At 43.3% G+C, this 18191-nt stretch overlaps 1 protein-coding gene across 4 annotated transcripts in view; it reads right to left on the bottom strand.

Annotated features, from left to right (window-relative positions):
* Nucleotides 1-18191, bottom strand: part of LOC129868218 (gamma-aminobutyric acid receptor subunit gamma-2) — a 78166-nt gene that overhangs the window by 46602 nt on the left and 13373 nt on the right. For all 4 annotated transcript variants that reach the window (XM_055941998.1, XM_055942000.1, XM_055941999.1 and 1 more), the window contains exons 4-6: nt 10885-11105; nt 10169-10251; nt 8080-8217 (exon numbers count right to left, since the gene is read on the bottom strand). In XM_055941998.1, coding sequence (XP_055797973.1) covers nt 8080-8217; nt 10169-10251; nt 10885-11105 — 442 coding nt within the window. The remainder of the gene's footprint in view (nt 1-8079; nt 8218-10168; nt 10252-10884; nt 11106-18191) is intronic.

Below are 18191 nucleotides of genomic sequence, written 5' to 3'. Positions count from 1 at the left end.
CACACAGTCACGACTTTGCCACCAAGGTGTCCCTGGGATGATTCCCAAACCTCCCGCCATACAGTCACTACTTAGCCACCAAGGTGTCCCTGGGATGATTCCCAGACCTCCCGCCACACAGTCACGACTTTGCCACCAAGGTGTCCCTGGGATGATTCCCAAACCTCCCGCCATACAGTCACTACTTAGCCACCAAGGTGTCCCTGGGATGATTCCCAGACCTCCCGCCACACAGTCACTACTTTGCCACCAAGGTGTCCCTGGGATGATTCCCAAACCTCCCGCCACACAGCCACTATTTTGCCACCAAGGTCTCCCTGGGATGATTCCCAAACCTCCCGCCACACAGTCACTACTTTGCCACCAAGGTGCCCCTGGGACGATTCCCAAACCTCCCGCCATACAGTCACTACTTTGCCACCAAGGTGTCCCTGGGATGATTCCCAAACCTCCCGCCACACAGTCACTACTTTGCCACCAAGGTGCCCCTGGGATGATTCCCAAACCTCCCGCCATACAGTCACTACTTTGCCACCAAGGTGTCCCTGGGATGATTCCCAAATCTCCCACCACACAGTCACTACTTTGCCACCAAGGTGTCCCTGGGATGATTCCCAAACCTCCCGCCACACAGTCACTACTTTGCCACCAAGGTGTCCCTGGGATGATTCCCAAACCTCCCGCCATACAGTCACTACTTAGCCACCAAGGTGTCCCTGGGATGATTCCCAGACCTCCCGCCACACAGTCACTACTTTGCCACCAAGGTGTCCCTGGGATGATTCCCAAACCTCCTGCCACACAGTCACTACTTTGCCACCAAAGTGCCCCTGGGATGATTCCCAAACCTCCCACCACACAGTCACTACTTTGCCACCAAAGTGCCCCTGGGATGATTCCCAAACCTCCCACCACATAGTCACTACTTTGCCACCAAGGTGCCCCTGGGATGATTCCCAAACCTCCCGCCACACAGCCACTACTTTGCCACCAAGGTGCCCCTGGGATGATTCCCAAACCTCCCACCACACAGTCACTACTTTGCCACCAAGGTGCCCCTGGGATGATTCCCAAACCTCCCGCCACACAGTCACTACTTTGCCACCAAGGTGCCCCTGGGATGATTCCCAAACCTCCCGCCACACAGTCACTACTTTGCCACCAAGATGTCCCTGGGATGATTCCCAAACCTCCCGCCACACAGTCACTACTTTGCCACCAATGTGTCCCTGGGATGATTCCCAAACCTCCCGCCACACAGTCACTACTTTGCCACCAAGGTGTCCCTGGGATGATTCCCAAACCTCCCGCCACACAGTCACTACTTTGCCACCAAGGTGTCCCTGGGATGATTCCCAAACCTCTCACCACACAGTCACTACTTTGCCACCAAGGTGCCCCTGGGATGATTCCCAAACCTCCCGCCACACAGTCACTACTTTGCCACCAAGATGTCCCTGGGATGATTCCCAAACCTCTCACCACACAGTCACTACTTTGCCACCAATGTGTCCCTGGGATGATTCCCAAACCTCCCGCCACACAGTCACTACTTTGCCACCAAGGTGTCCCTGGGATGATTCCCAAACCTCCCGCCACACAGTCACTACTTTGCCACCAAGGTGTCCCTGGGATGATTCCCAAACCTCTCACCACACAGTCACTACATTGCCACAGTGTTTGTCTCTTCAACCTAAGTGGATTGCCTCAGAAAATATCCTGTGTTGGTATTAGAGTACAGTACAACTAACGCACGCTGATGGAACCAAAGCCTTCCGTCCATCCATCTATTAGGAGCTTGTATAGAGGATGTCCAGCAATAATATAACAACAAAAAAACATCCAAGAATTCTGAGATTAAGAAAATAAACCCCATAATACACCGCTATAAGACCCCCCATTCATTAGAGTTGAATGAATGTAGACCATATAAAAGGGAATTTGCTGGAGAAAAATTGGTCAGTGCTCAGTGTAATGTCACTACTGTACCCCTAGGACGAGTCACCTCGGAGAAGCTGTGGTTGGTTTTCTTTGTTTCTTTGCTGGCCCCCGTGTGCAGGACTGAAGGGCTACAGAGAGCACAATGACACACCGCTGAGTGAGGATGGTGGGCTGGTGGCGCGTGTCCTGAGTGCTGTGCTAGTCCCTCACCCCGGCCACTTCCTGTCATCCACAATGCCTCCAGACTTCCCCTGTCAATGGCTCATCTGTGGGGAGGCCGCTGATGTATCCGAGGCTTTCTCCACTGCAGCTAAATCACACAGACAAGAGAGCTGCACGCCACAGCAGCTAGAAGGTCCTTCTAAGAATAGCACTCGCCCCAAAAACACAACAAAACACAAATAAATAAAAAATTAACCATCAGTTACTCTGCTTAAAATCAATGTATGACTCATCTTAAAGAGAGAGTGGAAATGTGGAAAATGAAACATGGAGAATGAAACATGGAGAATGCAATTGACTCTTTTTACGCTTGAGACGATAGCCCTAAACCGTGCTCTGTTTAAACAATGCTTTTATAATTCATTTATTCTGTTCATGCGCTCAGAAGGAAACTAATGAATGTGGGGAGGTCTTTTGCAATAATGCTGATGATTAACTCAAATGCCCACAAACTAAGGTCTGTGTTTGGCGGGAACAAATCACATGGAATAAAAAACATAGTCCGACTCACAACTAACTATCAGACCCGTGTGAAGGAAATGTTACTTTGTGAAGAAAAAGTCTTTGGCGTCATAAACAATCCTTGGTCCCTGCTTGTGCCTGGTAAAAGTGTCTATAACCAGTCTATAAGGGAACTAACGGGACTGCCCCCGAGAGAACTCCTGACAGACGTTCACTATGGCGTATCAAGTATGTTAGAACCTCCCCAGTTAACTGATAATAAACTATTATTAATTTAAGATTGACTTTGAGTGTCCCTGTGTAGAATATCCACAACACCCTCAAGTAATTTGCTTTCGCCGTCTTAGTATCCGTCTCTCTCTCTCTCTCTGTCTCTCTCTCCCACTCTCCTTCTCCCTCCCTCATGTTCTCACTCATGTCCTCACTCTCTCACACCCACCTCTCTGATGTGTTTCTCACTCTCAGACTGCTTGCCCTTAAGAAACTGAGAAGGTAGTATCTTGGTTTAAGCTAGTATCTTGGTTTGTCAGCAGCAGCGGGCAGCAGCAGGGAGCTGGATCAGGACACTGAGGAGGACATAGGGCTCAGCAGGTAGACTTGTGGCCCTTGAGGGGTATTGATGTGGTGCGACACAATGAAGGACTAAGCTCGTTGACGTTGCCAGAGGAGGAACACCAAATCAAAGCAGACACAGCCTCCTTATAAGGCAAACAACCACAGCGGAGCAGCAGGTGGTGTTGTCTTTAATTCTCTCTTTTTGTGCTTTTGGCCAAACTTGAAATATAACTCAAGCTATGTGCTCTGAGGGCAAGTAGTCAACATTTTCCATATCAGCACGGATGAAACGGTAGTTAAAATACAGAGGGCAATGGCATGATCCCTCCTCCGCCCCCTCGGAATACATTTTCACCAGATGGTGTGTTTCAGAATCTTAAACCGAGGCAAGCCCCACAATGGACTGCACCATTACAATAGCGGCTCCACTTTCCCTTGTCATGTAACAGAACAGCTGTTTGTTTATCTAACCTTTGAGTAAAAAGAACAGAAAGAACGTGATTTAGTCCTGCATCTATTGCAAGTTAAAGGAATCTAACTGTAGTCTACTATCTCCAATCAATGTAATTCCTTCTCAGTTGTATACACAGTGAGTGTTATTCCAAGACCTTGTGTTGTATCTTCCCTGTTTCACTGACTGACTTCAGAGCTGGTGTTATCCCTGGGATCAGAAGCTACTGTGTGACTATGAAAGACAACAGCTGTCGGAGCAGCCGCTCACGGCAGACAGATAGAGTGCTGCTTTGTAAACTGCCTCCTAAAATAAACAGACCATTTCATTCTGTCTCTGATTGGGTTCCAGGAGGAGAAGTTCAAGTTTGATGAAATAGCTATGAAGATGAAGTGTGCCAGGTTTCATCAGTTCAGAAAGACACAGATTGTGTGGCTCCATTCAGTTTATCTTCTCCATACACAGCTTTACATTTTCAACAGGTCAGCTTACATTTCACTATCTACAATTGCAATAATTTACATGATAAATAGACTACTTAAAATAGTAACTCAAACATAACCCCTTGGTAAGGGCTATATGCTGAAAGGAATTGGTTATGTTGTCATCCGAGAATGTATGTACATCTTCCACATTACTAGTTCAGATCATTACATGGAGTTTTTTAAAGAATATGCTATCTGTAACCATCACGTCTGCCATTTGTAACCTAGCCATCATACGTGTAATGCTATCTGTTACCATCATGTCTGCCATCTGTAACCTAGCCATCATATGTGTAATACTATCTGTAACCATCACGTCTGCCATTTGTAACCTAGCCAACATACCTGTAATGCTATCTGTAACCATCATGTCTGCCATCTGTAACCTAACCATCATACCTGTAATGCTATCTGTAACCATCATGTCTACCATCTGTAACCTAGCCATCATACGTGTCATGCTATCTGTAACCATCATGCCTGCCATCTGTAACCTAGCCATCATACGTGTAATGCTATATGTAACCATCATGCCTACCATCTGTAACCTAGCCATCATACGTGTAATGCTATCTGTAACCATCATGTCTGCCATCTGTAACCTAGCCATCATACGTATAATGCTATCTGTAACCATCATGCCTGCCATCTGTAACCTAGCCATCATATGTGTAATGCTATCTGTAAGCGTCATGTCTGCCATCTGTAACCTAGCCATCATACCTGTAATGCTATCTGTAACCATCATGCCTACCATCTGTAACCTAGCCATCATACATGTAATGCTATCTGTAACCATCTGTAACTTAGCCATCATACATGTAATGCTATCTGTAACCATCATGCCTGCCATCTGTAACCTAGCCATCATACCTGTAATGCTATCTGTAACCATCATGCCTGCCATCTGTAACCTAGCCATCATACATGTAATGCTATCTGTAACCATCATGTCTGCCATCTGTAACCTAGCCATCATACGTGTAATGCTATCTGTAACCATCATGTCTGCCATCTGTAACCTAGCCATCATATGTGTAATACTATCTGTAACCATCATGTCTGCCATCTGTAACATAGCCATCATACGTGTAATGCTATCTGTAACCATCATGCCTACCATCTGTAACCTAGCCATCATACCTGTAATGCTATCTGTAACCATCATGCATGCCATCTGTAACCTAGCCATCATACCTGTAATGCTATCTGTAACCATCATGCCTGCCATCTGTAACCTAGCCATCATACGTGTAATGCTATCTGTAACCATCATGTCTGCCATCTGTAACATAGCCATCATACGTGTAATGCTATCCGTAACCATCATGCCTACCATCTGTAACCTAGCCATCATACCTGTAATGCTATCTGTAACCATCATGCATGCCATATGTAATCCTAGCCATCATACCTGTAATGCTATCTGTAACCATCATGTCTGCCATCTGTAACCTAGCCATCATACCTGTAATGCTATCTGTAACCATCATGCCTTGCATCTGTAACCTAGCCATCATACCTGTAATGCTATCTGGAACCATCATGCCTGCCATCTGTAACCTAGCCATCATTCGTGTAATGCTATCTGTAACCATCATGTCTGCCATCTGTAACATAGCCATCATACGTGTAATGCTATCCGTAACCATCATGCCTACCATCTGTAACCTAGCCATCATACCTGTAATGCTATCTGTAACCATCATGCATGCCATCTGTAACCTAGCCATCATACCTGTAATGCTATCTGTAACCGTCATGCCTGCCATCTGTAACCTAGCCATCATACCTGTAATGCTATCTGTAACCATCATGCCTGCCATCTGTAACCTAGCCATCATACGTGTAATGCTATCTGTAACCATCATGTCTGTCATCTGTAACCTAGCCATCATACTTGTAATGCTATCTGTAACCATCATGCCTTGCATCTGTAACCTAGCCATCATACCTGTAATGCTATCTGGAACCATCATGCCTGTAATGCTATCTGTAACCATCATGTCTGCCACCTGTAACCTAGCCATCATACCTGTAATGCTATCTGTAACCATCATGTCTGCCACCTGTAACCTAGCCATCATACATGTAATGCTATCTGTAACCATCATGTCTGCCACCTGTAACCTAGCCATCATACCTGTAATGCTATCTGTAACCATCATGTCTGCCACCTGTAACCTAGCCATCATAGCTGTAATGCTATCTGTAACCATCATGTCTGCCACCTGTAACCTAGCCATCATACGTGTAATGCTATCTGTAACCATCATGTCTGCCACCTGTAACCTAGCCATCATACGTGTAATGCTATCTGTAACCATCATGTCTGCCACCTGTAACCTAGCCATCATACGTGTAATGCTATCTGTAACCATCATGTCTGCCACCTGTAACCTAGCCACCATACGTGTAATACTATCTGTAACCATCATGTCTGCCACCTGTAACCTAGCCATCATACGTGTAATGCTATCTGTAACCATCATGTCTGCCACCTGTAACCTAGCCATCATACCTGTAATGCTATCTGTAACCATCATGTCTGCCACCTGTAACCTAGCCATCATACCTGTAATGCTATCTGTAACCATCATGTCTGCCACCTGTAACCTAGCCATCATACGTGTAATGCTATCTGTAACCATCATGTCTGCCACCTGTAACCTAGCCATCATACGTGTAATGCTATCTGTAACCATCATGTCTGCCACCTGTAACCTAGCCATCATACCTGTAATGCTATCTGTAACCATCATGTCTGCCACCTGTAACCTAGCCATCATACGTGTAATGCTATCTGTAACCATCATGTCTGCCACCTGTAACCTAGCCATCATACGTGTAATGCTATCTGCAACCATCATGTCTGCCACCTGTAACCTAGCCATCATACCTGTAATGCTATCTGTAACCATCATACCTGTAATGCTATCTGTAACCATCATGCCTGTAATGCTATCTGTAACCATCATGTCTGCCACCTGTAACCTAGCCATCATACCTAGTCATCAAAGCAATGATCAAAAGGATTTGTAATAATAGATGCATAGTACATTATGTTTCTTTCAGGACAACAACATCGCCTTCACAATATAATTGCTCTACTAAAGCATATCTGATAGAATCATTTCTGTTTCTTTAGGCCAGGGGGATTGTCTTAAACTGATGGAATGTAGCCAACAAAGATCCATTCTGTGCGATCAATATCCATTTAAGCGAATAACCTAAATAAATGTAGTATCTTTTTAAGATCTTTCTTAATTTGCACGCTCTCCCTCCAGAAGCCAAAAAGACCCTTGCCACATTTATGACAATGGGAACTGATAATGTTTCCTCTGGTTAGCACTTCTTCTGTAACTGCCAGTTAGGGGAAATAACTGCTTAAATGGCAGTATATCTTCTTGACTGATTAAACACTGTGATTTATAGGTTGGCCTTTAGTTTTACAGACATTATTTTCCCCTAGAGGAGACTTCAGCCACTTCCCTTGCAAACCCAGATGTGTTAATGATCTTATATTGTGTGCAGTCCAAAGATAAAGCTCCCTGTCAGGCTGTAGGCCAGAGAATATCACAGTGACTTCCCAACAAATTCATGCATTTCCATACAAGGCTCCTGACACACCACCACACATTATAAACATTCAACTCCGAACAGCCTCTGGTACTAGCTCCACTGCAGAGCCATTTTCCTCAGGAGACAAATTCATTTCCTGCTTTGGAAACCAACCAAAAATGTGTGCATGCATAATGCACATGTTTTCCTCTGTTATGTATTAGGCACATAGTCTTTTAATTCACCAGGGTGTGTGCAAGTGCCAGAAAGCAGAAGGGGGGTTATGGAAAAGGGGGAGGGGCCTCCTTGAGTAAACCACATTCAGAATAGGGAAGCTCAGAGATAGAGAGACAAAGACAGAGAAACAGAGAAAAAGAGAGAGAAAGAAAAAGAAAAACTTACCTGACACAGTCCTGACGATCTCGCTGGTATTCCTCAGGCCAACGAAGGAGAACTGGTAGAGCCTCCAGGAGCGGATGTCTCCCACCTCCACGGAGCTCCTCTTCCACTTGTACACTATCTCCTCTCTGGGGTAGCCATCTGCACGGAGGGAGGGTGGAGAGACAGTTGGCTCGGGAAATGACTACCTGTGGTGGTCTATGACTGAATCCATCAAATATTAAAAGGTGTTAAACAGGTGATGTGTAGCGCTACGTACATCTGATCCACTCCAATGGTAATTAGGTTTAGGGTGACTTTAATGTGGACATAACCAATATTCAGGAACATTGTAAGGAGCAATCCTAAATAGTGACTGGACACTAATAAAGTCTGATAACGACTGACCTTCAGTCAAGTCTCTGTTGATTTTTGTGCAGAGAAGAACACTACCATGTACAGGCCTACATCACACTAAATGGGGTGGTTTAATGCACATTAGCTTTCCCAAGTGCAAGCTGTAATGGGCTTCTTAGTTGAATAGCCCACAGATATCCTGCAACAGATATCCTGTAACAGATATCCTGCAACAGATATCCTGCAACATATCCTGCAACATATCCTGTAACATATCCTGTAACATATATCCTGTCACATATCCTGTAACAGATATCCTGCAACAGATATCCTGCCACATATATCCTGCCACAGATATCCTGCAACAGATATCCTGTAACAGATATCCTGCCACATATCCTGTAACAGATATCCTGCCACATATCCTGTAACAGATATCCTGCAACAGATATCCTGCCACATATATCCTGTAACAGATATCCTGCAACAGATATCCTGACACATATATCCTGCCACAGATATCCTGCAACAGATATCCTGCAACAGATATCCTGCAACAGATATCCTGCCACATATCCTGTAACAGATATCCTGCCACATATCCTGTAACAGATATCCTGCCACATATCCTGTAACAGATATCCTGCAACAGATATCCTGCCACATATATCCTGTAACAGATATCCTGCAACAGATATCCTGACACATATATCCTGCCACAGATATCCTGCAACAGATATCCTGCAACAGATATCCTGCCACATATCCTGTAACAGATATCCTGCAACAGATATCCTGCCACATATCCTGTAACAGATATCCTGTAACAGATATCCTGCCACAGATATCCTGTAACAGACCCTGTCTGTCTGGTTACTGTACTGGTCTCTCTCACCAACCCTGTCTGGTAACTGTACTGGTCTCTCTCACCAACCCTGTCTGGTTACTGTACTGGTCTCTCTCACCAACCCTGTCTGGTTACTGTACTGGTCTCTCTCACCAACCCTGTCTGGTTACTGTACTGGTCTCTCTCACCAACCCTGTGTGGTTACTGTACTGGTCTCTCTCACCAACCCTGTCTGGTAACTGTACTGGTCTCTCTCACCAACCCTGTCTGGTAACTGTACTGGTCTCTCTCACCAACCCTGTCTGGTTACTGTACTGGTCTCTCTCACCAACCCTGTCTGGTAACTGTACTGGTCTCTCTCACCAACCCTGTCTGGTAACTGTACTGGTCTCTCTCACCAACCCTGTCTGGTAACTGTACTGGTCTCTCTCACCAACCCTGTCTGGTAACTGTACTGGTCTCTCTCACCAACCCTGTCTGGTTACTGTACTGGTCTCTCTCACCAACCCTGTCTGGTTACTGTACTGGTCTCTCTCACCAACCCTGTCTGGTTACTGTACTGGTCTCTCTCACCAACCCTGTCTGGTAACTGTACTGGTCTCTCTCACCAACCCTGTCTGGTTACTGTAGGTTTGGAAGTGAATGTTATACTCCCTCTTTCATTGTACTGCTTCTCCCCTCTTACTGCTTTCTCTACGTTTTCCCTCTTTCACAATAGAAAAGCTCTAAAAACACAGCAGCATGTTGTGCACTGTGCTGATGTCTTCATGGTATAGTGCTTGTTCTTGGCTGCCACTGTTGTTGGAAGTAAGCATGTGGAGGCCATGGAGAGAGAGAGAGAATGTGTGAGCGAGAGAGACAAGAGTGAGAGTGATGGTGGGGTAGTAGAGAGCACATGGCAAGACTTACAGCTGGAAAACTCCAGCGGACAGGAGTGCTCATCCATTGGGAAGTTGTTCAGTTTAAGCTGGCACTCGGCATCAATAGTCAACCTACAAACAGAAAAACACAGTTTGCATCTGCTGTGCTGGTCGGGGTTGTCAACAAAGCATATAACGTATCCTGTCTGATTTCTATTGGTCAGTGGACTTGGAGCGTTGGGTCAGGAACCGAAAGGTTGCTAGATTGAATCCATGAGCTGACAAGGTAAAAATCTGTCGTTCTGCCCCTGAACAAGGCAGTTAACCCACTGTTCCTAGGCCATCATTGTAAATAAGAATTTGTTCTTAACTGACTTGCCTAGTTAAATAAAGGTTAAATAAAAAAAATAAAACATTTTTTTTAATTATAAATTAGTCATTGGTGAGGTTGGAGTTCCCTAATTAATTAATGAACTGTGGTTGCATTCCGGGAGAACATCAATCACTGCTGGGTTGAGGAGTCCCGTCCACCAAAGTTCATCTTCTCATTAGACAGTGTGAGGGAGAGTTAGCTAGCTAGCCAGGCTGAAGCTACTCTTCTTTCTTAACCAGAGGCACCAAATTAGGATGATTAATGTGGTCTGAAGCGCAATCAGTCAAGCTCAATCAACTACCGCCTGTCAAATACAGTCAACTGGAAACCTTCTGTTTCCTCAATTGTGTCAGTGTCTACCAGTGGTGCTTCTTCATTGGACAACATCTCACCGCAGTGTGTAGAGTATCCGTCCGTCGTTCCAGATCCGGAGCATACGATTGGGTGTCGTGATCCAGTGGGCGTCGGCCTTCTTAGAGTTGCGGAAGAAGGTGTCGGGGATCCAGATCTTGCCCACCATGTTGCTGTTGAGACGCAAGACCTTCATGGTACTGTTGAACTTCAACCTCCGGTCATACCACGTCTGGGCAAAAAATATGTCGATGGTGTACTCCTGCGGAGGGGAAAAAAACAGGCTTGATTCTATTAAACCCGCGGTGCGGTATTATACAAGGTCAAATCAAATCAAATTGTATTTGTCACATGCACCGAACAAAACAGGTGTAGACCTTACTGTGAAATTCTTACTTACAAGCCCTTAACCAACAATGCAGTTAAGAAAAATAAGTGTTAAGAAATAAAAAAAAGTTGAAAAGAAATAAACAAATAATTAAATACCAAAAATAAAATAACAGTAACGAGGCTATATTCGGGGTTGTACCGGTACCGAGTCAATGTGCGGGGATCAGAGAATGTTTTTTACGACTGTAGAAACCTAATATTACTAGCTAGACCCCACTCACAGGTATATGCATCCACAGGTATAATAAACACTGCCTAATTGCCTATCACTATGGCAGTTGAGTTGATTCCATCCATAGTCATCTTTGGAAGAGTTTCATTCCAAAATGCTATATACAGTCAGGTCTAGGGTTACACATTATAGGGAATATTCAGAGGTGGAAACTTTCTGTGGGAATTAACGGGAATATATGGGAATTAACGGTGACATATGGGAATTAACGGAAATATATGCAAATTAATATTATTACCATTTAAATGAAGATGTTTTTTGCATTGGATATATTTACCATATCATATGGAAAAATAAACATTAACCTTTAACTTTTTCATAAGTAGACATAATTGCAAATTATTAAATCCTTCCAATATATATATTTTTAAACAATTTAGTTACGAATTGAACTTTAATTAAATGAGTTGACTCTTCACATGGAATGATTTCACTGAACAAAAAAAAAGATAATATTTAATGATCCCCAATGATCCATCGCATCTCCCAAAAAAGTTTTCGACATACATCTGTAAAATGATAGTCTAGAAACTAAAGCTTTGGTTGTCTTCCTCTCAGGCTTCCATGTCTTCTCCCTGGACCTCCTAAATGTCCACCTCTTGAACATTAGATTGAGGCCTCATCTTCACTGTCACTTTCCAACCTTGTTGAGGATGGCTGGTTGTCAGGCTCAAGAAGCCTCAAATTTGCCCGGAAGGCCACCAATATTTAAACCCTTGTATCGGTCAGCCTGTTGCGTGCTTTGGTGTGTGTGTTCCCAAACAATGACCAGTTGTGCTCTGAAGCGGCAGATGTTGGTGGGATTTGGAGGATGATGGAGGCAACAGGGGAAAGAGTCTCAGATCCAAGTCCATTCCACCAGGTGGCTGATGAGATATGTTGGCACAACTGTCATATTGCATCTCCATCCCAAAGCCCTTGCTTGGAAATGTACTTCGCCAGACTGCCAAGAACCTTGCCCTCATCCAGGCCAAGGTGCGAAACACGGTAGTGATGACACCATAGGCCTTGTTGATGCACTTCACCAGACAGAATGCTCTTGCCAGCATACTTTGGGTCCAACATGTACGCTGTGGCGTGTATGGGCTTCAGGCAGAAGTCTTCACGCTTTGTGATGTATTTCAGAACTGCAGTTTCCTCTGCTTGGAGCAACAGTGAAGTGGGCAGGGCAGTACGGGTTTCTTCTCTTACATCTGCAAGCAGAGTCTGAAAATCAGACAGGATGGCATTGTCTCCCTCAATCCATGCAATGGCTACTGCTATAGGTTTCAGGAGTTTCAGGCTGCTTACCACTCTCTCCCAAAATACATCATCCAGGAGGATCCTCTTGATGGGGCTGTCCATATCGGCAGACTGTGATATGGCCATTTCTTGGAGAGACTCTTTCCCTCTAGGAGACTGTCAAACATGATGACAACACCACTCCAACAGGTGTTGCTGGGCAGCTTCAATGTGGTGCTCTTATTCTTCTCACTTTGCTTTGTGAGGTAGATTGCTGCTATAACTTGATGACCCTTCACATACCTAAACATTTCCTTGGCCCTCTTGTAGTGTATCCATTGTTTTCAGTGCAATGATGTCCTTGAGGAGCAGATTCAATGCATGGGCAGCACAGCAAACGGGTGTGTTGTGAGGGTAGGACTCCTCCACTGTAGACCAAGCAGCCTTCATGTTCGCAGCAATGTCTGTCACAAGTGCAAATACCTTCTGTCCAAGGTCATTGATGACTGCCTTCAGCTCATCTGCAATGTAGAGACCGGTGTGTCTGTTGTCTCTTGTGTCTGTGCTCTTATAGAATACTGGTTGAGGGGTGGAGATGATGTAGTTAACTATTCCTGGCCCACGAACATTCGACCACCCATCAGAGATGATTGCAATACAGTCTGCTTTCTCTATGATTTTCTTGACCTTCACTTGAACTCTGTTGAACTCTGCATCCAGCAAACGAGTAGATAAAGCCTGTCTGGTTGGAGGGGTGTATGCTGGGCAAAGAACATTCAGAAAATCTCTTCCAATACACATTGCCTGTGAGCATCAGAGGTGAACCAGTTGCATACACAGCTTGAGCAAGACATTCATCAGAATTTCTCTGACTACGTTCCTCCATTGAGTAAAGAAAACTTCTGATTCCAGGAGGACCATGAGCTGTTGTAAATCATTTTCACCTCGAATTGAAGTAGAGGGACTTTTGTTAGAGGTTGCTTGTTGTGAGCGCTGAGGGAACTTTATGCACTTTGCCGGATGATTCTGCATCTTTGTTGCATTCTTCACATATGATTTGGCACAGTATTTGCAAATGTACACAGCTTTTCCTTCTACATTAGCTGCAGTGAAATGTCTCCACACATCAGATAGTGCCTGTGGCATTTTCCTGTAAAGATTAGAAAAAAATTAGTAGAAAAACCCCAAATAAATTCCATGTACAGATAAATAGTTAAGCAGTTAGATTAAACAACTCCTTTGTAAAAGAAATTTCTTAAAATGAAACATGTATGGAAACAGGTGAATTAACACTCCTCAGTTAGCAGTCTCAAGCAACCTAAAACCCACATGATAGCAAAAAATGACTAACTTTTTACATGAATTTAAGCAAAATTCCTCAAAGTCAAGGGCTTAACTTCCCATGGAAAATTTCCAGAAACTTACCGCAAAGTTTCCAACCCTTTGCAACCCTAATCAGGTCCATAAATATTTGGACATTGACCAAGTTATTATTATTTTAGCTGTCTACCACAGCATATTGGAGTTGAAATTAAATAATGAATATGAGCTGAAAGTTCAGATGTTCAGCTTTAATTTGAGGGTATTTACATCCAAATCAGGTGAACGGTGTAGGAATTGCACCATGTATTATATGTGGTACCGCCTTACAGGGAGGTACATTAAAGGGACTAAAAGTAGTTGGACAATTGGCTGCTCAGCTGTTCCATTGTCAGGTGTGTGTTATTCACTCATTAGTTAATTTACAAGTAAGCAGATAAAAGGTCTAGAGTTGATTTCAAGTGTGGCATTTGCATTTGGAATCTGTTACTGTTAACCCTCAATATGAAGTCCAAAGAGCTGTCACTGCCAGTGAAGCAAGCCATCATTAGGCTGAATAATCCAAACAAACCCATCAGAGATAGCAAAACAATTAGGTGTGGCCAAATCAACTATTTGGTACATTCTTAAAAAGAAAGAACACAGTGGTGAGCTCAGGAACACCAAAAGGCCCGGAAGACCGGGAAAAAACTGTGGTGGACGACAGATTATTTTGCTGGTGAAGAAAAAACCCTTTGCAACAGTTGGCCAGATCAAGAACACCCTCCAGGAGGTAGGCGTATCTGTGTCGAAGTCAACAATCAAGAGAAGACTTCACCAGAGTAAATACAGAGGGTTTACCACAAGATGTAAACTCTTAATACGCTTCAAAAACAGATGAGACAAGGATCAACTTGTACCAGAATGATGGCAAGAGAAGAGTATGGAGAAGGGAAGGAACTGCACATGATCTGAAGCATACCACCTCATCTGTGAAGCATGGTGGAGGTAGTGTTATGGCGTGGGCATGTACAGTATGGCTGCCAATGGAACTGTTTCCCTTGTATTTATTGTAATGTGACTGCTGACAAAAGCAGCAGAATGAATTCTGAAGTGTTTAGGGCTATATTACTTGCTCAGATTCAGCCAAATACTTCAAAACTCATTGGACGGCGCTTCACAGTGCAAATGGACAATGACCCGAAGCATACTGCGAAAGCAACCCAAGACTTTAAGGCAAAGAACTGGACTGTTCTGCAATGACCAAGTCAATCACATGATCTGAATCCAAATGAGCATGCATTTCACTTGCTGAAGGCAAAACTGAAGATAAAACGCCGCAAGTACAAGCAGGAACTGAAGACAGCTGCAGTAAAGGCCTGGCAGAGCATCACCAGGGAAGAAACCCAGCATCTGGTGATGTCTATGGGTTCCAGACTTCAGGCAGTCATTGACTGTAAATGATTTGCAACCAAGTATTACAACTCACTATTTCATTTATGATTATGTTAGTTTGTCCAATTACTTTTGAGCCCCTAAAATTGGGGGGCTATGTATAAAAAAGGTTGTAATTCCTACACGGTTCATACAATAATTTTGACAAAACTCTTAAATTAAAGATGAAAGTATACACTTAAAGCACATGTTGATTGTTTCCTTTCAAATCCATTGTGGTGGCGTACAGAGACAAAATTATGCAAATTGTGTCACTGTCCAAATACTAATGGACCTGACTGTATCTGTTTTCAGAAATGTTGGTAAATTAGCTTTTATTCAATAAATTATGAAAGAGATTGGTGTGTTATTTCCACTATCTAATCATGGCATGAGGTTGTTCAATGACAGCAATGTATTTGTTTAAAATCACTTGATGGTTTAATTTCAGAGAAATTAATAATACTGGGTTAACAATACTCACTCTCAGAGAAATAAGTAGTACTGCTAGGTTTTACACAATCAAATGTAACACATAACTACATTTTAATAAAGAACTGTACAAATGCTACATATGAGATCTGTATGTAAAACATTTACATTTGACATTTTGGTCATTTAGCAGATGTTCTTATTCAGAGAGACTTATAGTAAGTGCATTCATCTTAAGATAGCTAGGTGAGAGAACTACATATCACAGTCAAATATACAGGATACGAACAATGCATTCCAGCTAAACAATGGATATATAGCATTTTGCAACAATATATAAATATTATACACATCTAAAATCGCTGAATTAAAAATCATATAAAAATCATAAAAATCTTCACTGTTGACATTGAGACTGGTGTTTTGCGGGTACTATTTAATGAAGCTGCCAGTTGAGGACTTGTGAGGCGTTGGTTTCTCAAACTAGACACTCTAATGTACTTGTCCTCTTACTCAGTTGTGCACCGGAACCTCCCACTCCTCTTTCTATTCTGATTAGAGCCAGTTTGAGTTGTTCTGTGAAGGGAGTAGTACACAGCGTTGTACGAGATCTTCAGTGGCAATTTCTCGTATGGAATAGCCTTAATTTCTCAGAGCAAGAATAGACTGACGAGTTTCAGAAGAAAGGTGTTTGTTTCTGGGCATTTTGAGCCTGTAATCGAACCCGCAAATGTTGATGCTCCAGATACTCAACTAGTCTAAAGAAGGACAGTTTTATTGCTTCTTTAATAAGCACAAACGTTTTCAGGTGTGCTAACATAATTGCAAAAGGGTTTAAAATGATAAACTTGAATTAGCTAACACAATGTGCCATTGGAACACATGAGTTATGGTTGCTGATAATGGGCCTGTGTACGCCTATATAGATATTCCATTCAAAATCAGCCGTTTCCAGCTACAATAGTCATTTACAAAATTAACAATGTCTACACTGTATTTCTGATCAATTTGATGTTATTTTAATGGACAAAAATGTGATTTTCTTTCAAAAACAAGGAAATGTCTAAGTGACCCCAAACTTTAGAACGGTAGTGTAAATACACGTTAAATTCTGTGTTGAAATTAAACAATGAATAAAAACTAGTGTAGAACACCCTGAGACCCTAAACAGGAACGAGTGTCCTCCAGAACGTTGAATACAAATCACTCTCCATGTTCCACCGAACCCGTTTAAACTGAGGGCAGTTTTACAACTACATGGTAAAACTGCTGTCTGGGATACGTTGGCAGAGCACTTTCTCAAAGCAAAATGGCTTCCTTTCAGGCCATGAATCCTTTGTTCCTATTCAAGAATGCAGCTGCACTGGGCCACATTGAGCCCCTCAACCTGAAAATGAAATGTTTAACGGGGCAATTAATGGCTTCCCTTGTTTAGCATAGGCATTATCTAACCTCATAACCTCCCTGGGAAGCACTTTGCTCTCACTCTGACAAAACCCTTCCTGCAGTGCTCTCTGTCTCCCATTCAACAGGCCTAGGAAATATATATGAAGGCTATTCAATAGAGCACTGGAGAAAGGAGAGAGGAGTGTATGTGTGTGTGGTCATGTGTGTGTTTGAGTGAGAGAGAGAGAAAGGAAGGAAGAAAATGAGGGAAAGTGAGAGAGAGAGAGAGAGAGAGAGAGAGAGAGAGAGAGAGAGAGAGAGAGAGAGAGAGAGAGAGAGAGAGAGAAAAATGTGTGGATTTGTGTGCGAGAGGACATAGTCATTATCTTTTCTACAATGCTTAGCCTAACAGTAAAGCCCAAATCCATAACAAAGAGTCATGAACGAAATAAAAAGCAACCCTGTTACCCGGCAGACATTTATGCCAATTCAATTGGCTGTTATTGTCATTTTTAAACGGACAGCCCAAATTCAATGACATGGCTCTCTTGGCCTTTTAATTTGGGCCTTCCAAGCGGGAGCTGAAATGTACTGCCTATCCCACCTTTTTTTCGCAACACAGTAGAGGGGTCCATCCCATTCCAGCCCAGTCTGATCTAAGTCTCTGAGATAATGGGCTTTCGCAATAAAAAAACAACAACAAGTAAAACATTTACATTTAAGTCATTTAGCAGACGCTCGTATCCAGAGTGACGTACAGGAGCAACTAAGGTTGAGTGCCTTGCTCAAGGGCACAATGACAGATTTGTAACCTAGTCGGCTCAGGATTCGAACCGGCGACCTTTAATAAAGACATATTATGCATAGACTATATACAGGTCATTCGGAAAGTATTCAGACCCATTTACTTTTCCAAAAATGTTTACGTTATAGTCTATTTCTAAAATGGATTAA

Source organism: Salvelinus fontinalis, chromosome 13, assembly GCF_029448725.1.
Source record: "Salvelinus fontinalis isolate EN_2023a chromosome 13, ASM2944872v1, whole genome shotgun sequence".
In the NCBI taxonomy this organism is placed as follows: domain Eukaryota; kingdom Metazoa; phylum Chordata; class Actinopteri; order Salmoniformes; family Salmonidae; genus Salvelinus; species Salvelinus fontinalis.
This window is presented reverse-complemented; position numbering and strand designations above follow the sequence as displayed.